The 23,427-nt window shown below is 42.9% G+C and overlaps 2 protein-coding genes and 1 long non-coding RNA gene across 5 annotated transcripts; 1 reads left to right on the plus strand and 2 right to left on the minus strand.

Annotated features, from left to right (window-relative positions):
* The first annotated feature begins 414 nt into the window (after nt 1–414).
* On the plus strand, nt 415–6,370 carry LOC115671932 (transcription factor MYB88-like). Of its 3 annotated transcripts, none has more exons than XM_030593630.2 (12): nt 420–1,269; nt 1,443–1,489; nt 1,576–1,632; nt 1,731–1,803; nt 2,112–2,167; nt 2,251–2,430; nt 2,557–2,738; nt 3,035–3,180; nt 3,498–3,640; nt 3,745–3,965; nt 4,060–4,205; nt 5,566–6,370. In XM_030593630.2, exons 1-12 carry the CDS (start codon nt 1,192–1,194, stop codon nt 5,674–5,676), a joined length of 1,440 nt encoding a protein of 479 aa, XP_030449490.1. In that variant the 5' UTR covers nt 420–1,191; the 3' UTR covers nt 5,677–6,370. The 3 variants fall into 3 exon arrangements, with proteins under 3 accessions (XP_030449492.1, XP_030449490.1, XP_030449491.1); XM_030593631.2 differs by having other exon boundaries at nt 421–1,269; nt 1,420–1,489; nt 2,112–2,163; XM_030593632.2 differs by lacking the exons at nt 3,745–3,965; nt 4,060–4,205; nt 5,566–6,370 and having other exon boundaries at nt 415–1,269; nt 3,498–3,644.
* On the minus strand, nt 2,820–7,205 carry LOC115671934 (uncharacterized). The gene is made up of 2 exons (XR_004004661.2): nt 6,621–7,205; nt 2,820–6,436 (listed from the first exon to the last, which is right to left on the minus strand). It is a non-coding gene; the product is annotated as an uncharacterized LOC115671934 (long non-coding RNA).
* Nucleotides 7,206–10,159: 2,954 nt separating this feature from the next.
* Nucleotides 10,160–12,740, minus strand: LOC115672053 (UDP-galactose/UDP-glucose transporter 3). Its single transcript, XM_030593810.2, has 7 exons — nt 12,607–12,740; nt 12,136–12,233; nt 11,889–12,019; nt 11,716–11,746; nt 11,137–11,240; nt 10,885–11,006; nt 10,160–10,761 (listed from the first exon to the last, which is right to left on the minus strand). Exons 1-7 carry the CDS (start codon nt 12,708–12,710, stop codon nt 10,353–10,355), a joined length of 999 nt encoding a protein of 332 aa, XP_030449670.1. The 5' UTR covers nt 12,711–12,740; the 3' UTR covers nt 10,160–10,352.
* Between the last annotated feature and the right edge of the window lie 10,687 nt (nt 12,741–23,427).

Genomic DNA, 23,427 nt, shown 5'->3' on the forward strand with positions numbered 1-23,427 from the left:
GATTTGTGTGTATCCGATTACTTGCTGTATAGTTCTTTTCTAATTGTTTTTTCTCTCTCTTGTTGCATGTGGGTGTGTGTACTGTGTGGTCGTGGTCTTTTTACGCCACCATCTGTGAGGATGACGACGTGCATTAATTATTCTTTTCTCGTGGATTTCAGCGTTTCATTCAAATCCCCTCCACGCCCGCGCACTAACGCAAGAAACCGTTGATCCAAATTAATATTTTTCTAACTCTTCCCCCCTGTGAGCTGTGACTGGCCTCCTCCTAAGACAGAGCAAGAGAGAGAGAGAGATTCAAATGGTTCTTGTTTCTAGAGAGAGAGTGAAAATCAATACTTTGACAGATCATCATCATTCAGGTTCAGCCCCATTTGCATTCTCCTTATATTTTCTCCAATCTACACTCATCTACTCTGCCTCTCTCTCTCTCTCTCTCTCACCCTCTCTCTCTCTTTTATTCATTTTATAAGAGAATCTGACCAACACAGCAAGCTTTGGTACTTTTGAATAAGAAACCAGTATTTTCTGCAGATTCTTGCTCTTTGTATTCCTACATTCATACATTCTCATGACACCAGACACCACTACATCGAAAGCTTTGATTCCTTCCTTTTCCCTCGTTCTCATTCTTGAGAGTGTCGTTGAAGTCTCTGTCATTCCTCGGATCCCGATAAATTTGAAAAACCATCAGAGAGCTTAAACCGCAGCATTTGCCATTTCGATCCAATCAAAGTTTCCACATTACAAAAACAGCCCTTCCATTTACGATCTGAGCTAAAGCAAAGCATTCTCTTTTACCAAAATCTTTGCATCCCACTTTTTCTCTGAGAGAGAGAGAGAGAGAGAGAGAGAGAGAGAGAGAGAGAGAGAGAGAGAGAGAGAGAGAGAGAGAGAGAGAGCATGTTGTCTGATCAAAGGAGAATTGAAAAGTTGCAAACTTTAGAATCCGAGGCATCTGGGTGTGTGTGGATTACAGAGTTTTGTAGTTCCTGAGAAGCGAGCTTTTGTCTCAGTCCCGTTTGAACTGAACAGTGACCGATAAAGTTTGTTGAAGGGAAAGGGTGCATTTTTTTAATGCAGGGTCATTGTTATGAGGGTCATGACACTGTGAGATTGAGTTTGGTCTCTATAAAGAGAGGAGCGTCAAAGAAAACATAGAATAAGGACTGAGTGGACAAAGGAATAGCGATGCAGGATATGAAGAAGAGGACTGACACTGAAGATTCGAAGAAGAAAGAGAGGCATATTGTGACTTGGTCTCAAGAGGTAAATTTTTCTTCTTATTTCCTTAGCTCATGCTTTGTTTTATTCTATTTTCTTCTTTCTTTTTTTGTTTTTTCTTATCTTGTCCCCTCTCTTGATTGGATTAAAGAAGTTTTGAGTGTGATTTGATTTGAGAGATGACGACTTTCTAAGGTGGGAAATTTCGTGGGCTGCAGGAGGATGATATACTCCGCGAGCAAATCGGTATTCATGGAACTGAGAAGTATGAGCTTCGCTTCATTTTTTTTTATGCTTGCTTGTATTGAGTATTTGCATCACTTGATGATTGGGATTTTGATCTTGGTGTAGCTGGTCGATTATAGCATCAAAGTTCAAGGATAAAACGACAAGACAATGCAGAAGAAGGTCGGGTTTGATGCAGAATGTTCTGTTCTTAATCTTATTCCTGCTCTAATTTTAATCCTTTGTATACACACGCTAAGATCTTATTCATGTTATTGCAGATGGTACACATATTTGAATTCTGACTTCAAGAAAGGGGGTTGGTCACCCGAGGAAGATATTCTATTGTGCGAGGTAGGAAACCAAATTTATTTGGATGTGAATGGTGTTTAGTGTTTGTAGTCTGTGAAAATACCGGTCTTCAATCCATACAACCAAGATCATTGGACAAGAATGAGTTGGTGACACAAGCAATGAGTGGTTTTCACATGATGACTCACTTGTGCTTGGTAATAGCATGGCCAGCAGAAAAGTTTCCTATTTTTCAGTAGAGGGATCAATAAATTAGAAAACCATTCTATTTCTCTTAGAAGTTCATAGAAAAATAACCGGAATTATGGAGTATGAAACCTCCCAGTTGATGCAGTTTCGCTTGTATGCAGGCTCAGAAGATTTTCGGCAACAGATGGACAGAGATAGCAAAGGTGGTTTCAGGCAGGTATACTATATGTTCTTCACTTCTTTGCACAAGAAGATGCATTCTCCCGCTCTGCATCAATTTGATTGCTCCTAATTATGCAGGACTGACAATGCCGTAAAAAATCGCTTCACAACCTTGTGTAAGAAAAGAGCGAAGTACGAAGCCTTAGCGAAAGAGAATAGCACTACATTCATCACCCCGAACAGCAAACGGATCATCTTGCACAATCCATCATGTGATGACGGAACAGCAGAATCTGCAGCACCGGCTAAGAGGATGAGGTATTGCTAGAGAGGACGCATGAAGATTTATACTGGACTCATACACTTTTATGTTTATTCTTTCTTCTTTTTTTAATTATGGAGAAACCTCTTCTATGGTGTAAAATGCTTCTGGGTTTTTCTCAGGAGGGCTCATATTCAGAATATAGCGGAAGATTGCAACTTGAAAGACAGATTGCATATACAGAGTGGAATCACATATAGTCAGCAACAAAGAGCTCCCTTTTCCATATTGGCGCAAAACTATCGCACTAACAACTCACCCCCCCAGCAATACGAAAGCAACCAAAAAGAAGCCACCGATGATGGTAACTATCGCCCATCAAATTTCTGACGTTTTAAGTATGTTGCATAAACGGACATAACAAGCGATTTTAGTACACGATCCCTTGAAAAGAGCATCATCTTTAATATAGTCACACGAGATAAAAAGACATGACATGCAAACTCAATACATGATTCTCAGAAAAGGCCATCGTCTTTAATTCAGTCAAACGAGACTATTTTTACAAAAACTTTGGTCATAAGCTGTGCCACTAGTCGTCGAACTTGTCTGTTAAACCCACATATGCTAAGGCTACATTCCTCTCTGATCTTTGAGCAGCTCATGGAACAAAAGTCCAAGGAACATTTCTTAGAAAGGATGATCCAAAAGTTACTGCTCTGATTCAACAAGCTGAACTGCTCAGTTCCCTTGCGCTGAAAGTCAATGCAGATAACATGGAACAGAGTCTTGAAAATGCTTGGAAGGTGAGTACATCACGTTCGCTTTGGTATTTTTGGCAAGATCGCTGATGGCAGTAAGTTTAATGGCTTAAGCAAGCCCTGATAGATGAAGTTCATTGATGAAGTAGATCGAACTCTTCCCCAAAAGAACATCTTTTTCAATTGAATAACCCATCACCTGATCCTTTTAACGTTAAATCAGTTGCCATGGAAGTGATGCTGGTAAAAGCAGGATGGCTGCTCAATCATACTTGATTACTGAAATTACCCCATCTAATCAAGAAAAAATACTGTCCTCTTTCTGCGTCTATTCACTGATTTTCAGGAGTTATGGAACTCAGGTTCTCCAGGAATTTTTGAGCCACAAGAAGGATGCTGAAATTCTCCACGATTGCATCACCGACACTGATCTCCAATTCGAAGATTTCAAAGTCATGGTGGAGGACCTCAGGAGCAGCAATGAGGGAAGCCAAACATCTTGGAGGTAATCAATGTAGATAAGAAATATTGAAAGTATAAGAACTGTAAAACACTCAAACTTTTGTATCTCTCTACTCCAAACACTGCCTAACAGTACTTATATTGTAGGCAACCCGATCTGTGTGAGGAGTCTCCAGCCAGCTCAGAGTATAGCACAGCTTCTACTATTTCGACTCATACTGTTTATGATAAAGCGGAAGAACCTCAAGCTGAAGAAGTTGCACTGCATAAAGCTATTGAAACTGAACTACGAAATAGCCACTCTGATGAACAAGGTGGAGTCGATAACTGCTGTAAAGGGATTCTTTCCAGCTCAGTTACTCATGGAGGTTGTTTACTCTGCAAAAACCTAGATCTTATCATGCGTATATTACTATTCTGTATTCGGTTTAGCTGACAAGAACATTCATCTTTCTGCATCAGGTACTTTCCAATCTTGCGACGAGCACATAACCACCGCTGGAGTTGTTTCTGTCTCATCAAATACAGAATGTAGCTCTCCTGTTCATGTAACCCCACTGTTCAGATCCTTAGCAGCAGGAATTCCCACGCCAAAATTTTCAGAAAGTGTAAGTTCCCTTTCAACTTATTTTTGCTGATTTAAGTCCATGACCAAATTTCAGCATTTTAGGATGTTCGCTGAATGCACTACTACTTTGAAAACCATGAAAGGAGGTGGACTGAAACTTTAACTGGCTGAAAAGGATCTCTCAGTTCTGGAATAATTCCATGAACTTCGATAGTTTCGAATTCGCAGTATCTCAGATCCATGCCCTCATTCATACATACTGATACTCATGTAAAACAAATATGTGTGGTAAATGAAATTTTATCCATATTCTTCTACCGCATCAGGTTCCAAAAGAGTGTAAGTCGAAAATGTGGTACTAAAGGCAAAGGGCTAGAACAGCCCCTCATGTCTTGACATATTAGAGAAGATAAGCAATGAACAGAGCTCGGAGGAATTATGTATCTCGTTATGAAAAGAGATTTTCTGACCTGATCACTTTGAAAGGGAATTATATTTCAATTGAGAGATAGAGGGGGATGGTTAGGGTCATCCATCCTGAGAATGGAACTCATGTCTGCTTAGAAACATTATAATCCACGCTAATGCTAGCAGAACCGAGATATCACAGTTCCTACACACGATTTTTAAGATCACATTGTTGAATATGCCTCTTTGTTCCATAGGGTACTGGACTTTGAGTTTCCTTGATTAGAATATCTACATGGTATACATTAGAGGAACAAATTTACTTAAATATTTCAGAAGTGAATGTGAAATGCAGAAACAAGCACTGTTGTATACACAATGAACTGGACTAGATTACCATCAGGACAAAACTGCTCTTCATTTCCACTTAACTTTAAATAGGTATGAAATAGTTGATGCCTCGTAATTTTTACGAAAAAGCAGGAGCACTGGTTTTTATCTTGTGCCTGGAGAAGGATATTCTCCGCCAATTGGACCAACCCTTGGTCTTGGTTGATGCCTGCTGTCTAAATGTCAATGAGCGTTCAAAGGGAGCTCAGTAAGGTCGAATAGATCCCGATTGTTCCTAGACCACGCTTCTAAGTGCGAATCCACAATTATGTAAACCGGAATAGAAACAGACAGGAAATTTTTCCCTAAATCCCAGAATAAGCTTTGGCATGTGGCAAGACTCACTCTCTCCCTCCTTTCCCCCCAAACACAAAGTACATGATAGAAAAGCTAAAATGAGGAAAAGAAAAGACGAAAACGTGTTTATTGCTTGTTACGTGTCATGCTTTCTACCGGTAAAGATTGCTCATTAGGCTTTAGAGTGGATATGGTCCTGTTGCATTCCAACATTAGTTTTCCATAATGAATTCATTTGCATAGCCCATAGCTAGGATCTCTAAAGTGGTATGAGACTAAATGCTTATTTGCGTTTCCTTTTTCAGGAGAGACACTTCCTTCTGAGAACGTTTGGCATGGATTCGCTTCCTACATCTTCTCCAACTAATTCGGCTTATCAGCCGCCCTGCAAAAGAGCTCTCCTCCAGAGTCTGTGACCGACCATGTTAATCCAACTTCAGTAACCAGAGTACCAAACACACCCCAGACACCTTTTTGTTTTGCTTGGCTGATCCCGCCTATAGTAAGTTTTCTAGTCCTGTTCAAGATCCAATTTTTTTCCCAATGCAGCCACTCAGGCCTAAAGTTTTACAAAAAAAGGCATCTTGAGTCTGCATTTGAAAGCCCCCCCTGATTGGGATCCAGAATGTTATGGCACATTCTGCAATCCTGACAGTTTGAGAGCTTGTCGGAAGTCACTACCCGTGACCAAGTGTGCTTTTAGAAGTGTGTCATTCCCTTTGTGATTTCTCGTTTTTCTCCGCCAGATGTTGTTTCAAGGTGAAACAACTCCTATTCAGTTTTTTCTGTTGATTTTTGGTTTGTACAGAACCTGCTACATAAATCCTTATAGCCAGAGTGTAATTATCAATCGGCAAATCGCCCACAGCCTACCTACAATAGATGATCATAACCGAAAAATAGAGAACCAAGAAAAAGAAAAAAGAAAAAAAAAAAGAAAGGAGGAGCCACCAGTCCATAGGGACTGCCGTTTGATTTTATTTTTTGGCCCCAACATTTGTGGTGTGCATATCATATAGGACAATCTTTTTGGTCTTTGTATTTGGTTTCTGATGTAATGATACTTACCGAGATTGGAGTGGAATTACGATACGGTCTTTGGTGTGCTAATCTTCTTTCTTCTCCTATTCAACACATGGAAATGCTATGCACGATCACGATTAGGCCAATGTCATCCTACAGAAGAAGGTAAGGATCAGCTAAATGGAGGAACTTGAAAAATGATCTAGTCCGCTTCTTTGAAGAAGGTCGGTAATGAAGGATACAAGGAAAATTGCCCAAGAACTGCAACAAACCACAAGCGTATTCATCTCAATCACATGAACAAGTCAGGCAATTGACTAACAAAGAATTAGCATACCCGAGAAGAGAGAAACTCCGTCTGACTGCTTCGCCTTTGGCATTTCCTGCATCTGCTCTCACCTCAGAGCAGACAGAATTCTGGGGAAGAAGGGCTTTTTAAGGATTCGGGTGCGTTGAATTTTGCTTAGAACTTTGAATTGTGATGGAGGGATCGGCATGGTGGTGTTCCAGCATAATCATGTCCCATTTAACTTGAAAAGATTTGTATAAACGTTAAAAAGGGCGAGGAGGGGACCTCAGTACAAAATGATGAAGCGCATTCATTGGTCATAATGAACTATAAAAAAGAAAAAGGGTGATATGGTTTGACCCTCTCCAGCAATCATGTGCTACATACCTGATTTGTTTTTCTGGAAACCAAAAGGTGAAATTCTTCGCCCGGACTCGATCTAATCTAAGTTCATTTGTTGGACCAATGCCACGCAATACGATTTGGGTTCGCTCGTCGTACTCTACTTCATCCTAGGAAGATTGTTTAAAAAGTCCTAAACCTGTTACATTTTTGCCAATTGAATCTTAAATCTTTCAATTTTGCTAATTGAGTCATAAACCTTATCACTTCTTATTTATTGAGTCCTAAAATTTTTTATTGCTTGCCAATTGAATCTATCCAATCAATTTTGGCCGGAAATCGCTGACGTGGACGTCGGCCGACTTACGTAATGCTGACGCGGATAATTTTTAATAATATTTTAATATTTTTTGATTTTTTAAAATTTCTTTTCTATTATTTTTCCTTTTTTTTTTTCTTTTTCCTCCCCTTCTTCCTTCTCCAGCCGGCCTTGGCAACTGGACAAAGGTGAGGACCGGCGAGGGCAAGGCCCTCTCCTCTTGCTCATTGTCGAGACCCGGCGACCGGCTGGAGGAGGAAGAAGGGGAGGGAAACAAAAGAAAGAAAATAAAAATTTGAAAAATCTCAATATATTAAAAATTGTCGTCGTAGATCGGCCGGTGGCCACGTCAGTAATTTCTGACCAAAATTAGCCGAATGGACTCAATTGGCAATAAATAAAAAATGTTTAGGACTGAATTGAAAATTGAGAAAAATGCAACAGATTTAGTACTTTTTTGACAATTTTCCCTCTTACGGAGATTAATGATAAGTTCTTTTTTCTACCTTCAAATAAATTAACCTTTTCTTTATACAATGAAGATGTTATATCTAGGGGTGTCAATGGGTCGGGTTGGATCGGGCTTTCATGATACCCTAGTCGACCTGAAATATATAGGGCCATGCTTGACCCGCCCCGTGACCCTGTTCAGCATACACCTCCAAGAGAGGGTCGGGCCGGGCCAGGTTTTACTTCAGCAGTAGAGAGAGAGCTGTCTTCATCTCTGGTTTCTCGTCACTCACTTCTTCATTTTAACCCTCTCATCGGCTTCCACCTCGAGCCTCCGATGGCGTCCTCTGTCTCCGGCATTTGCTCATCTTCCCCGTCCCTCAAGCCAAAGACATCTGCCGCGAAGTTTTATAAAAATAAAACAAACGAATCGAGCAAAATTTTCGATTGTCCAGAGCAAGAACATCAATTGGACTGCGTCGAGGAAGTGAAACGAACGAACTAGGATTCAAAAGCAATGTGAGGATTGACAAATGCCGAATTCAAACAATCGTCGTCACCTTCCACGAGTTCAGCTCTGAATCAGAACGAGAGAAAGGAAAGCGAATCTTTGTGGCGGCGGCGACGGGGAAGGTTACCTTGACCTCGCGAGCAAGATAGACACGCCCGAACTTGCCTTTACCGAGGGGCTTGCCGATCTCGAAGTCCCGCAGCTACCCTCCTCTCCTCGAACTTCCCTCCACCTTCATCTCCACCTTGGATTCGCGTTGCTACAAGCTGCTCGTCGACCCATCCATGTGTTGGGTTTCTCATGTGCTAAAAACGCAGCGGAATTTATAAACCGAAACCCTATACAGGATCCATGCGTATATTGAAATCTAAACAGAAGTTCGACACGTACCTTTTTGCAGATTGAAGGTAAATTGACAATCGATTGTGTATGGATTAGCACCCCAAGTGTTGCACCTCTACTGGTATCCACACACACGAACGGAAGTCTCCAACGATCCAAGTGCTAGCTAAAGATCTTGAACTTTTTTTTCCTGATCGCCTTTGATCGTCGAGACTCTCTCAAATATCTCTGAACAGAGAACGATTCTCTTCGTATTCTCTTGGAGGCGTTTTTTCTCACTTAGGGTTTTTCGTCACCCACACACACTATATATATAGCCTCATTATCTATGCGAATTAAAAGAAGTGGGGCCGGGCGATTTGGGCCCGCCAAGCTGTCCACCATCAATCGTACGTTTAATCGTTATCTCATAACGTGCACGACTGCGTAGATAAGTTGAATAGGAAAATAAATTAAAATCTACTTCTTATTTTAAGTAGATTCCGGCGCACAGAAAATATTAACTCAGTTCGCTATTGTGTGCGGCCCTGTAGGTTCACTAAACATTAGCAGTGTGCTTAAAACCCTTTTTGGCCCACAAGTCATAAGCGGTCTCTAGCAAGACATTATGACTACCTAAGTATAGTGAAGGTCGGTTTTCCGACACAATCTAATCAACAACTAATATTAGAGTATCAATCTTGATTGATTCCTAGGGCAAACCACTAACACCATGCTCATCGCCCTCCCACTTCAGGACCCGGTTGTCGACGACGCCGGTGTACAGGTCCCCGCCGCCCATGTCGAAGGCGAGGCTCTCGGGCTTGAAAGCTCCGGGGATCGGAACCACCTTGGAAGCGTGGAGGCGGTTGCGGGCTCTCAGGACGGGAGGCGAGTGGAGGAGATGATGGGACGGCAGATTCAGAGCTAGGACGGCGGCCGCAATTGCTAGCGCCGTCGCGGCTACCCCGAGTTTCGAAGCGATGGCATCTCTTTTCTCAGGCGACCAAGAACAGCTCCGTTGTTGGCTTAGATCTAGGGTTTCATCATGCAGAGAGAGGAGAGAGAAGGGGAGAGAGAGATTTGTGGGTGGTCCAAGGTGTCAATGGGTCGGGCCCGACCTTATCCCAATCTTAATAATACCCACATCTAAAAGCCCTATCAGAAGAAGACTAAGGCCCAATCCCAAAAAATCCCAAATTTAAGAGTCGAGCCAGGCCGGGCCGGCGCGGCGTTTCTGACGCCCCTAGTTGTATCTGTCTATTACAAGTGGGGATAACATGCAAATTCTATACTCCCGTAGGGTCCAGATTTAATCAGGTCACGTGCTTCACTAGTGATGACACAAGTTAACAATGCAATATTCACAAAATTACAAGAGCAGATCCACGGATTGACCCCACAATGTAATCTTTTGGTGATCGGCAATGGTGCTGTGGCTCAGTTAAGAAAATCTTCAAGGCGCATTGAGAAAAGCCTTCACATTATCCCATAATTTTGAACACGGCCTACTTATCAAAGTATTAATCCAACATCCAACCCAGCAACAGACAAAATCTGTACGCATTGTGATAGGGTAACGGATAGAGAATGTTCCGATAAGTGAACAAGTCCTAGTGAGCACCGACCAAAAAGGAAAGCCAATTCTGAAGACAAAACTCTCTCCTCCTTGTAAAAGTATCTACCGAATTACATTGATCAATATGCTACCTGTTGCCTAAATTTGAAACTACCGGACCTTCAGGTCACACAATTATACAAGCGAACAAGTAAGTTGTAAATAGGATGTCGCAGGAAGAGCTAATTATAAAGGCCAGGAGTTGTCGCAGAACCTTATTCACATGGCCTTCCTCTTCTTCTGCATCCTCTGCAATTTCCTCCATTTGAGGAAGATCTGGTATGACAATCCAGAGAAGACCATGACAACACAACCCCATTGTTTGATTGACAAGGGGTTGCCGCTTAATACTGAGGACACAACTATGCTCACGAACTTGCGTGTAGTGGTGATGGTGGTGTTAGCGAGGGAGCCAAATCGGCTAATGGTTAGGAAAATAAAATTCTGACCCACTGCACCACAGAGGCAATAGAGGAAGATGTCCCACGCTGCCTCAGGATGCAGCTTGCAGAACTGGACGGCCTCATATCCAATACCTTGTGGCCAGCCAAACATGTATATTAGGTTGTATATGGTTCCCCAAAGGTTCATTCCTAACATTATGTCCCAAGCAGTAGTCTTTGGGTACCTGCCGGAGAAAATTCAGGCACGTAAATGAGGGATGGGGAACAACTATTATCAACTGACAAGTAAAGGCCTCTAAAATCATACAAAAGGAAGAAGATGAAGTTCAGAAAGAAAAGCAAAATACCTTGCCGTAATTGAATCCTGAGTCGCATTTGTAAATCCATCAAACATAAGATTGAGGAAACACAGAAGATATCCTAGAGGGGCATTGGGATGCGCCAACTTGCTGATAGTTTTCGTGCTGGTCTGTATAAATCAAATTACGTAGTTAGTGCAACATAAAAGAAACAGAATTCTCATATTCAATCTCTGACTTCCATATGATAATAACTTGACAATTCATGATCAACGGAAAAGGGTGGTCTCATATGTGTACCTTTAATAAAGCGAAGGTAGAAACTCCACCAGCCACAAGTAAAGAGCATATGTACTCAGGGAAAGTGTATCTTATACCATAAACTAGAGTACCCATCAGCATCACTGGATAGATGAAAAGTATAACAATGGGTCATAAACCAAAGATTGATACACAAAGAATACAGCATAAAGAGCAGCCATGGTACTAGATCCAAAAATTAATAAAAACTTCCAGAGAAAAAGACTCTAGTTTTTTTTCCCCACTAAGAAATGGACAAAAAGCAAAGACTTCAGGTATCTTATGTGAACTATTCATGACAGGTCTATGAAGAGGGCCACCATGAAAATAGATTTATCCAGATTCTCATTAAATAAATTAATTGCGATCTTAAACAACTTTTTCACTTTCCAACCCGTTTGATTCTTCACAGAACCCAATACCCTTCCCACAAATTTCATCACCATTGCCCTCTTAAAACTTTCTTGTAAAACCTTCATTTTAAATTCAGTCAGTGCTATCCCGAAAGAATCAAGCATAAATAAAGCTGAGACCATCTAAAACTAATTGTCATATCGCGTTGGCAAAGGTTAATCCTACCTGGAATCATCTTTGATGATTTTGCCAGGACCTGAAAACAAGAAACAAAAGAAGAACAATAGCAACATGATCAGGTCCTATGAGCAATTCGAACTATAACTAGAACAAAATTACAAAGAAAAATGAACCGCCATTTTGCTTGAGGACGAATAAAGAGGGAATGTAGGCCATGCCTGGGCAGGGTAACTGATGTACTTCAGTGCTTCAATTCCCATAGCAGGACCAATAGTGTTTGTAATTCCAGGGCTCCAAAAAGTCCACAACGGAGCCCCTCCAGAACCACTTCTAGACCAAATTTTTATCACTGTGAAAGGGCACAGAACAATTGAAACCTCAAATCTCCATCACATACCACTATGTATAAAACCCAGGCACATGTAGTAAGGATTTGGCATAGAAGAAGGGGATAGGGAAACTCACTTATATATGACCAGATTAAACAGACCACATTCTGGGCCAAGTTCAGAAAGGAAAGGTGCTCAAATCTCTTCCCATCTGGACCAAAACGTTTGGTGGACCTAAACCACGGAAACAGAAAGACAATCAGCAACAAGATTGCATGCTTAATCAAACAACGCTTCCCAAACCAAATGAAATTCCAATCTATTCAGCAAATGCAGGGATCAGAAGCTGCGACAAGAGCTCCTGTCAGTCAACCCTAACTATACAACAACAGAAGCTCACATATCGGCAGCGACAAAGATCGATCAACCAAACAAAAAGCACCATTTCGCGCCCGATCAAGTACGCATTTTCATCAATCAGAGATCGTAGATCACGCACGAGACACGCGAGCGACTTCCCAAAATATAACCGGTGAAGCAAGAGATCCCGTCACAGAATTGAAGTGCAGAATTGCCGTGGGAAAGGAAAAAGGGAAAGAGCGCTCACAGAGTCTCTTGCAGAACTCCCTGATAGATATAGGCGGACCAGATTCCAGCGACGCACAATGCCAGCACCAACACGCGGCGGAGGCCGGTGCCGTGAGCTTCCATGGATTGGCCCGAAAACGCCGCCGGAAGACACCAGATCCGGCGGGGCGCTCGGCCTTCCTCCGCCGTATGCCTGAAGAGTAGAGAGAGAGAGAGAGAGAGAGAGAGAGAGAGAGAGAGAGAGAGAGAGAGAGAAGGTGTGTGTAGATGAAGAATGCAGAAGAAAAATGGAAACTTCAACTGCAAATTTGAAGGTGCCTCCGAGGAGGAGGAGGAGGAGGAAGACGGTTTCTTTGGAAGGGCGAAGCGAGGGGAGGGAGGGAGGTTATAAGAAGGGGCGCGAAGTGACGCAGGACATCCACGTGGAGGATTTTGATTGGGGTGATGACTTGACGTAGAGTTTCTATTGGACGGAAGGACGCGGAGGGAACCGTGACGACGCACAGTGCGGGAACAAAATTAAAAATAAAATAAAAAAAGGTCTTCGGGGCCAAGTTTTGTGGAAGCGGAGCCACCTTGGAAGCCCAATTTGTAATAAATTCGGACGGTCCAATTTGTCCCGTGCCTTGTGACATCTTGATTAAATTACGTTCCATGTCTTCTTAGAGATATTAGAGAGATGTCGGGCCTTCGCATGTGTTTCAATGCCTCGCAAGTCCGTGATCTTACCGCTTTTTTTTATATTGATTTTTGGATATGTCTTGAGAAATGGCGGACCGTCTACATAATCCAAAACCGCTCATTCTTTTTGTAATTGATGTCGAAGCTCTTTAAAGGTTCGCATTACCTTACACGACAACAGCAACACTGAGGTGATGTATCGGCTAGACGTAACTTTTCTAGATTAGGTTGGCGCGAATGCTTGATGAATTTTTATAGATGGAAAAAAAGAGATTTGCTTTAGGATTATGAACATAACTTTTGATCCGGATGAACTACGAGATTCTCTTACCAAATTTGTAGTTGGTTCGAAGTTGTCTTGTGGATGGAAAAGTGAAACTCTTTTGAAGTCGTTTGCAACCTTAAACTAGTCGTTATTTTCCTTGATCTAAGAGTTTCTTCCATTTTTGGACGTATTTTCTGCCCGTTACTATTAATTGTCGACTCCCACATTCTTATTTTGTTTAAGGGTTATAGCTACCAAGCTCCTCATGTATTACGAGTATCCAATCGTCACGTTTAGCAAATGACAAACAGCTCTTCGCAAGTTTTAGAGAAATCAAGGCTCCGTTCATTTCGCGAAAAATGTTGCATTTCTGGAAAATATTTTTCAGGAAGTCATTTTCTTAGAAAATGACACAATTTTTTGGTGTTTCGGCTGAAATCTGAAAATAATTTCGGAAAAGATTTTCCGTTGTTTGATATGGAAAAGATTTTCCGTTGTTCGATATGGAAAAGATTTTCCTCCTTGCAATACTTTTAATAATTTTTAATTTTTCTTCTTTTTCTTTCTTTTTCTTCTCCGGCAAGTCGCTGGCCGCGGAGGTCGGCCTTAGGCGAGCTCGAGCCTCGCCATAGGCCGACGAGGCTCGAACTCACTAGATTTCGGCGAGGTCGAGCCTCGTCGGCCTCGAGCGAGCTTGGCCTCGCCGGAGCAGGCGAGGCAGAGCCACGCCACAGGTTGGCGAGGCTCGACCTCGCCGGAATTTGGCGAGCTCGAGCCTTGCTGGGCGAGGCAAAGCCACGCCACAGGTTGGCAAGGCTCGACCTCGCCGAAATCTGGCGAGCTTGAGCCTCGCTAGCTTGTGGCGAGGCTCGAGCTCGCCTGAGGCCATCGCCGGCGACTGGTCGAGGGAGAAGAAGAAGGAAAAAAAAAAAAGAAATATTGAAAATAAATGGTGAAAGAAGAAGAAGGAAAATGGTTTCCTCTTTTGAGAAGAGAAAGTCATTTTCCTCAAAAGTGAAGGTATTTTATCCATAGGAAGGAAAATGTTTTCCGTGGGAAGTTATTTTCTGTGAAACGAACATCGGAAAATCCGGAAAACGTTTTCCCGGAAGTTATTTTCCGTGAAACGAACAGAGCCTAAGTTGAGAAGAATTCCTTAGCATTTCACCAATGATCATATGAGAATTTTCATTTACGCGTGTATCGTTTCCAATACGTCGCGAGACATTCTAAAAGTACGTTTGGCATAAGAGGAAACTCCAGAGTAGCTTGAACTTCATTCCATTAATAGCTCATTAAGTCTTGTGATTTGGGATAATTGTCCAAAAGTGTTAAACTTATTGTATGGTAGCCAATTCAATCATAAATCTTTCAATTATGTCAATTTAGTTTTAAGCCTTTAACGATTTTCCATTTAGCCTGAAACTTTTTAATTGTGTCAATTTAATCCTAAACCTTTCAATTGTGCTCGACACTGACGTGAACAACTTTTGCATTTTAAAAAAAAAATTCCGAATTTTTAATTTTTTTTTCCCTTCACTTGTGGTCACCACATGTGAGGATTGGTGAGGGTGGCCCTCACTCAATTCGGCGAAGGCCCTCACCAGTGGCCGGTCATTGGCCATGGCTGAGTACCATATACAGGCAAAAGGAAAAAAAAATAAAGAAATAAAGGTAAGATTTAGAAAAATTTTAAAAATGCACAAATTATCCTCGTCAACACGAGATCTTAGGCCTAATTCCAAAAAAAATCCTCAACTTTACACTTTGTTCCAATTATATCCTGTACTTTTTTTTGTCTCAAGAAAAATCACAAACTTTTATCCGACTCCCAAATCTGCCCTCCCGTTATAAATCCGTTCAATTAAAGTTAGAAAAAAAAAAAAAGAGAACCGGCGGCTGCGGCGGTGGCCAAGCCTTCGCCGGTGGCCGCCGCCACAGCCGTTGGGAAAGAGCGGCGGCCCTCACCTGGGCCTTCCCGAAGGCCGGTGACCCTCGCCGGCCCCGGGCAAGTCGCCGGCGAAGGCGTGCAGCCTCCGATCTGGGGCGAGGGTCGCGCCCTCCCCGGGGACGGGGCCGCACGCCCTCGCCGAGCGACTCGCCGGGCCGGCGAGGGTTGGGCGTGCCCTCGCCTCGGGCCTTCCCGAAGGCGGCGACCCTCGCCGGCCCCGGGCGAGTCGCCGGCGAGGGCGTGCGCCCCGATTCCGGGGGAGGGCGCGACCCTCGTCCCAGATTGGGGGCTACACGCCCTCGCCCGGGCCGGTGAGGGCCACCGTTCCTTCCCGGCGGTGGCCACCGGCGAAGGCTTGGCCACCGCCGCAGCCGCCGGTTCTCTTTTTTTTTTTTTTTTTTTTTTTTTTTATGACGTTAATTGGACGGATTTATAACGGGAGGGCAGATTTGGGACTCGGATAAAAGTTTGTGGTTTTTCTTGAGACAAAAAAAAGTTCAGGATATAATTGGGACAAAGTGTAAAGTTGAGGGTTTTTTTTTGGAATTAGGCCCGAGATCTTAATATGGAGAGAAGAAAAAAGAAGAAAGAATAATAAAAAATATATAAAATCAACAAGAGAGGGAGGGGATGGTGAGACCGGCTCAAACCGTCCTCATGGTTGCAGTTCGAAGAAAACGATAGAGAGAGAAGCGAGAGCAAGAGAAGAAGACTTTTCAACATCCTCGTAGACCAGACAAACCGATTTTTCTACAATCGTCCTTTTCCTCTTGCTCCAAATTTGCATGTCCGTTCCATGTCTAACGTACGAGGAGCCACGAAAGCAAAATGCAAGAGAAGAAGCGTGGACCCAAAAAGAAAAAAACTGTACAAGACAAGCCAAAATCAGAGGTTCTATGTAAGATAAATTCTGGGGTAACATTGCAATTAAGCTCAACTTCATGCATAGTACACCACAACAACATCACGTAGTGATCAGACACGACCGGTTCTAGTTTCTAGTGCAGTTTTTCCATCGATACGATGAATTCTAGGCCACTTATGACTCGAGAGTGGATTATACGGAGAGACATCGACATCCCAACTGCCCAAAGGAGCACCTTCACAAATCCAGATCCACTCGTTTTTTTTATCCACCGTCTCATCAGTAATCATTCGAAAAGTCGATTATCAACAGACCTTCGCTCTAATTCCTCGAAAGATGGTTTTAATCGATGCAAAGTCCATGACATCGTCATTTCAGATAGTTTTTCTGAGAATGGAGATCTTTTAGAGTTAAAAAAGAAAAGAGGCAACGTTGTGGGTAAAATGTTTAACCCTTTTTGAGCTTTGGATGGTCATTACGATGCCTCTACTCACTACAATGCCAGACGTGCATTGGTCCTATCGGTTTGATCACCCTCGATTGTAAGACCACCGTAGAGCACTAAATACTGTCAAAGTGACACACATTTTCAGCAACGAGTGTTTGTCCATACAGATTACAAATTGTCGCCCAAAACCACATCTACTTATGGTTCGGATCGGGTCAGGTCGTGTAAAAATTATCATATCCACAAAAAAAAAAAAAGGCAACGTTTTCTGAATCTTAAGGAAAAAGCTTCGGTGTTGGGTCCTCAGGTTAGATGGTAAATTCATGGACATCAATAAAGTCGCTCTCAGTCTCTCTGGACTTTTATGTGTCTCGGGTCCTCTTCACTCCTTTCACACTTGCATGATGTCTCTGTCTTAGCTAAATTCATGCACCCTCCCACGTCCTCTATTACCATCATCGACAGCTTCAACTCTTGATGTCCTCGCGCAATTCATTTCTGTGGTCCTTCGATTTGCCGGTACATTGACAGCATGCATCGTTCGAGGCGTCTTTCCCGAGTCGTGGGGGGCAATGTACTGTTGCTATCCGAATGGGAGTGACGAACGGGAGACGGGTTTCGAATTCGAGTTGTCGTCGAAAGCTCGACGTGGAGACAATGGTGGAAGGAGTTTGACAAAGAAAGATTTGCGTCATTGGGGTTGGATCGGGTCGAAAATGATCTGATCCAAAAATAGGCAACGTTGTCAGGTAAAATTTGTAACACGTTTTAAGATTTGGACAATCATAACAACGCCTCCACTCATTGCAAGGCCTAGCGTGTACTGGTGATCACCGTCGATTGTAAGGCCACTGTAGAGCACAACATATTGTCGAAGTGATAGAGCATTTTCAATACCGAGCATTTGTCCATGTAGATTGCAAATTGCAACCTAAAACCGCTAATTGTCAACCACGAACAACTCACAAAGGGGAATACTTATATACAAAAAAATACCCACTCAGGAAATTCTGACTAATCCTACTCTTTTTGTGCATAAAGATCCTTAATTTCCCTTTCACAGGAGCTAAGCATCATATGGCTAATCTAGATATCTTAACCTGGATTATGGGGTGCATATTGATTCATGGAGGGGAACTTCGGCTAATTTGGTGAGTTCCACTCGATCTCGCTCGTAGACCTTCGACTCAATTTCTCCTCTCTCTCTCTCTCTCTCTGTTTCTCCATCGCATGACTGAACCCCGAGGGAGACGAGTAATAGATCACACCGTAGAATTAGTACTCGACGAGCCCTCAATAGACGGACGAAGATGATTGAGTACTGAACAGGAATGAGGGAAGGAGCGAGAGATGCTGGATGGAGATGCAACGGTGGCGATGCCAAAAGTGAAGAAAGAGATGATTTCGGCCATTTTGCCGGCAACATCGGCGGCAGACGATGGCAGCAAGGGACTAAAATTTGAGTAGTTAGATGAGGAAGAGGAAGGGGTACAAAAACTACAAGTCATGCCACGTCAGTTCAACTTTAATATATTAAAGGGTTGATAATACCACGAAAAAGTCCAAACTAGTACATTCGTAATAAATTTACCAAAAACTAATTTTTTGACCACTAAAAATCCCAAACTGATCCTGTGAGGTTTTACCCTTCATTTATCACAAGTGTACCGGTTTGTGTGGTATTTTGTGGTGTTGATCAAATTTAACCATCGTGTAATAGGTTTATAACTTTTTGGATAATTTCCCTCTTGTTCGTTTGGTAAATTCCCACCAATTTTCCAACCAAAAACCTCCATAAAAATAGAAGGCACACGCTATTTGGTCAACCTTCACCAGGTCTTTTTTCCTAGAGAAAATGGGAGATAGGAAACAAGAGAAGCTTCATGGTATATAGTCACCATGGAACCGCCACAAAAACATCCTCAAAGCACATCAAAACAAAGTAAAGCTCAAAATACTGTCGACTAAAAAAAAAAAAGCTCAAAATACTACAAAACAAAGCCAAATTCAAAAAACAATGAGGATCAACGGAGCACAAGCAGAATTAAGCACACACTCGTTCCACATGAACAGATATGTAAAGCAAAATAATTGGCGGCCGGATACTGGATCTCATATCTTCGTCAGTGATTAGTACATGTCAAATATAGTAGTTATCATGTTGATGTGCGAGGCTAAGTTCGATTTCCTCTACACTGTCGCTGCAAGGAAACAACCAAAATAGGTTGAGCAAACACATATCTAATATTTGGAAGAGCAAATCTTCGTGGTTTAACGAGAAGTTAGAGCTTCTGTGATCACTATTGAAGCTAGAGACAGAGAACCTATACAGGGACAGAGCAGAGGGTATCGAATCCCAAAAAGCATATTATTAAACTCCCATACCTAGATTAGGAGAGTTCAAACTCTTAATCTAAAACTAAATCGGAAAAAGAGAGCTCTCGGGTTTAAATCTGGAGAGAAGAAAAAATTAATAAAATACAAGGGAAGGGAGGGTAAGACCAGCTTCCCGTTACTAAAGGTCGTAGAAGACGATGGAGAGAAGAGAGAAGAGAGACTTTTCAACGTACTCGTAGACTTGACTGACCAATTTCTCTACAATCGTCCTTATCCTTTTGCTCCAAATTTGCATGTCCCTTCCATGTCTCACGTTCGGGGAAAAGATAAGAGGTTATATATCAGATGAATTCTGGGGTAACATTGCAATCGAGCTAAACCACATGCATAGTACACCGCAACAACATCACATAGTGATCAGACACGACCGGTACAAATTTCCAGTGCAGTTTTTCCATCGATATGATGAATTCTAGGCCACTCATAACTCGAGAGTGGATTATGCGGGGAGACATCACCATCCGAACAGCCCAAAGGGGCACCTTCACAAATCCAGATCCACTCGTTTTTTTTATCCATGACATCATCATTGCAGATAGTTTTCCCGAGAATGGAGATCCTTGAAGATATAAGAGAGGCAACTATGTCGGGTAAAATTTGTAGCCCTTTATGAGATTTGGACGCATCGGCCAAAATCCAACTCCACCACTAACTGTTACTCACATCCATATTAATGTGTTAGGGGATGCAAGCTCGCCATCTCCCTCTAGCCTATGTGCCTCCGATCACCGCTGCCGTGTCATTCTCGATGATGAAGGATTTTTTTGAGTGAGTTATCGAAAAACCCCGAGTGTCGAAGTTACAGGACCAAGCCCTTGAGAAGCCGAGCACGCTCCATGGTACTAAATCTAAGATTATACATTACTTACACCTTGTCTAATTGACAGTCATAACAACGCCTCCACTCACTACAAGTCCTAGCGTGCATTGGTTCTCAGATCGGTTTGATCACCATCGATTCTAAGACCATTGTAGATTATATATTGTCGGAGTGACAAGCGTTTTCAGTAACGAGCCTTTTATCCATGCAGATTGCAAATTGTCACCCAAAACCGCAGATTGTCAATCACGAACAACTCGGGTTATACATATATAAAAAAAACACTCACTTAGGAAATTCCAACTAATCCTATTTTTTTTATGCATAAATATCATCAATTTCCCTTTCACATGAACTAACTTAAGCATCGGAGGGCCAGGTATCAAACCTGGTCACCTTAACCTGAACCTGTGGTGCATATTGATTCCTATAGGGGAACTTTGGCTTTGGTGAGTTCTAGGTTATTCATCGGCACTCGATCTCACTCGTAGACCTTCTACTCTCTCTCTCTCTCTCTCTCTCTCTCTCTCTCTCTCTCTCTCTCTCTCTCTCTCTCTCTCTCTCTCTCTCTCTCCATCGCATGACTGAACCTTGAGGGAGATGAGTGTCGTAGAATTAGTACTTTTTTTTTTGGGTCGAGTAGAATCAGTACTTGATGAGCCCTTAATCGACGGACAAAGATGATTGAGTACTGAATAGGAGGGAGGGGAAGGAGCGAGAGATGCTGAACGGAGATGGCATGCATTTGGCGGCGATGCCAAAGTGAAGAAAGAGATGATTTTGGCCACTTCACCGGCAACATCGGCGGCTGACGGTGGCCGCGAGGGACTAAAATCGAGTAGTTAGATGAGGAAGAGAAAGAGGTACATAAAACTACCAAGTAATGTCACGTCAGTTCAACTTTAATGTATTAAATTACAGCATGGAATATAATGACCTTTTGACCCGAAAGGAGAAACAAATATATTATCCCCCCAGAAGAAGAGCCTCCGGTTGCAATTTCTTGCCCCACAAAATAAGACCGGGTCAACCTTTGATGGGGCCAAGTCAACGATAATGGCCAATTTTCTCAGCTTTTGCAATGATTCCGAATCTTCAGGAAAAAAGCTTTTGGTGTTGGGTCCTTTAGATTAGATGGTAAATTCATGGACATCGATAAGGTCACTCGGTCTCTCCGGACTTTTACGTGTCTTGGGTCCTTCCTCAATCCTTTCACACTTGCATGATGTCTCCGTCTTGACTAAATTCGTCCACCCTCCCCCGTCCAGACCCACCCCTGTTACCATCATTGACAGCTTCAGCTCTTGTTGTCGTCGCGCCATTCATTTCCATGTTCCTTCGATTCGCCGGTACGTCGACGGCACGCATCCATTGATCGAGGCGTCTTTCGCCAGTTGGGGGGGGGCAAAGTACGGTTGCGGTCCGAACGGGAGCGACTCGTGGGGGACGGGGTCTCGAATTCGAGTGGTTGAAAGCTCGACCTGGAGACGATTGCAGAAGGAGCTTGACGAGGAAAGATTTGGGTCATCGGGGTCGTTCCTTTTACGGCTTAGGTTTCTGCTAGACCCAAAAAAGAGATTTTTCATAAGGACCAAAAAATGTAGAAGCATTCCATCCATTTCATACCCAACATGAACGAATCTGGAAAAGGATGCTCTTTTGGAAAATTGCTTTCCCAGACTCAAAACGCACCAAACACTCGTTATCGCACATCTGTTTATGGATGGAATTGGGTTCTCTTAGCGTGGTCCATTTGCTTTATTCTTTGGTCAAAAAGGGGAATTAGTGCCCACTAAACTAATTAGGCAAAACCCATGTACATAAGCTGTTCCTCCAGTATCTAACTCGAAGAGGGAATCCAACAGCGCCAATGTGGCCTGCCAAGTGATAAAGGGAATCGCATCCTTTTTCCTTTCGGGAGGTCGCGGGTTTCGATCTCGTGCGGTTCACATATCAGTCGGGCCGCGATGACAACGGACTCGCCACCCGTAGAATACGAGTCGGTTCGAGCAGTACGTAGCGGGTGCGGTATTTTGGTGGCGATATTTATTTCAAAAAAGAAAAATCTCTCTTTCTCTCTGTCAATACTAGAAAGGGACGAGAACAATAGAAATACATTGGTTTGGGACCTGGGAACGATGGGTGTTTCATCTGTTCATTGTGGTGTTTGCATGGCGGGGAGGGACCCGCTCGTGTAAAACCCCTCCACCCACTGTCCTTTTTCGGTCAAATTAAGGAAAAAAAAAAGAAAAGAGAGCGTAAAGAAGAAAGCTTCCCGGTTGCACGGGGAGACACGTGTCGGTCTCGCGGTGCATCACGTTGAGGGGGGGGATGACACAATGCGGGTGCGTCTTCGGATTCGGATTCGGAGTCGGGTTCGGTGGCGGGTCCTTGGCGCGTTTTTCCCGATTGGGGGCCTGGGCTAGCCGACCCTGCTTCCGCCTACCCAAGCGCGACGTCTCCTTCCCAATTGCCCGAATTACCCCTCCACCTCCTCGCATTCGCGATGGCAGAGAAATCATATATATTATACGGAGGTGATCATGCGCACGTGAATGTCGACCTGATAATTCCACAATTGATAATATTTTTATATTTACCGAGGTAGTTTTCCTCCTTATAATACGCAATCCTTTTTTTTTCTTTCCTAGACAAATAATTATTCTTCGGTACATGGTATTTTGAGCATAAGAGGAGGACTAATCCCACTACAATCTCTAGAATCAAAGTCATTAATTCTTACTAGAAACTCTATCAACGAGACTGACCTGAACGGCCCTCCGGTCTGTGGGAAGAAGAGGCGCACTTGGGAAATAGATTAAATCAGGCTTCATCAACTTTCCAACATTTCAAACCAAATAGAAATTATTGAAGAGTAAAATCACCTCTCGAGATTCCATCGGACATTAGAAGTCCGTTTTCGATAATCAATCGGGAGACAAAACATACTTTCGACGTGTCGAGAGAGAACCGAATGAAATCGAGGGAATTTATAATTTCAAGTGCGATGTCAGTTAAAGTAGAGAGATATCGGCCGATCTGACGAAATCTTGTACATCTTAAAATGCGTCATTTCATCGGTTGGTGATGCGGTACATGACTAATAATTCATCACCCGTGGCAATCACCCATATCAATACATCTCTACATTTTCCGTTAATCTCGAATGTTAATCGCCTTGTATATCGGATGATAAGTCGGGACAAATGCTTGATTTTAAAAAAAGAAAAGAAAAGTCGCTTAGCCATCTTTGGCGTGCGTGAATGGTGTTGGAATTAGCACGAATCCCTTCTCTCTCTCGCTTGCCGGAATGCGTAATCAGTGAGCAAATGGGGATCAGGGACATTCCGGTCAATCCGCACGCCCTCCGCGGCCGGAGCCCGGAGAGTGGCATTTCCGTAACTCTGCGGGCC

Source organism: Syzygium oleosum, unplaced genomic scaffold (assembly GCF_021117445.2).
Source record: "Syzygium oleosum isolate NSW1041296 unplaced genomic scaffold, Sole_v2.1 Sole_v2.03, whole genome shotgun sequence".
In the NCBI taxonomy this organism is placed as follows: Eukaryota; Viridiplantae; Streptophyta; class Magnoliopsida; order Myrtales; family Myrtaceae; genus Syzygium; species Syzygium oleosum.

What these genes read in the sequence shown, in the direction of transcription:
- LOC115671932 (XM_030593630.2), top strand. Translation starts at nt 1,192, where the DNA reads ATGCAGGATATGAAGAAGAGGACTGACACTGAAGATTCGAAGAAGAAA. An exon ending in AAGATATTCTATTGTGCGAG is followed by an intron (nt 1,804 to 2,111) that starts GTAGGAAACCAA and finishes GCTTGTATGCAG; the next exon opens with GCTCAGAAGATTTTCGGCAA. An exon ending in CGCCAAAATTTTCAGAAAGT is followed by an intron (nt 4,206 to 5,565) that starts GTAAGTTCCCTT and finishes TTCCTTTTTCAG; the next exon opens with GAGAGACACTTCCTTCTGAG.
- LOC115672053 (XM_030593810.2), bottom strand. Translation starts at nt 12,710, where the DNA reads ATGGAAGCTCACGGCACCGGCCTCCGCCGCGTGTTGGTGCTGGCATTG. An exon ending in ACATCAGTTACCCTGCCCAG is followed by an intron (nt 11,747 to 11,888) that starts GCATGGCCTACA and finishes TCTTGTTTTCAG; the next exon opens with GTCCTGGCAAAATCATCAAA. An exon ending in ATCATCAAAGATGATTCCAG is followed by an intron (nt 11,241 to 11,715) that starts GTAGGATTAACC and finishes TCATCTATCCAG; the next exon opens with TGATGCTGATGGGTACTCTA.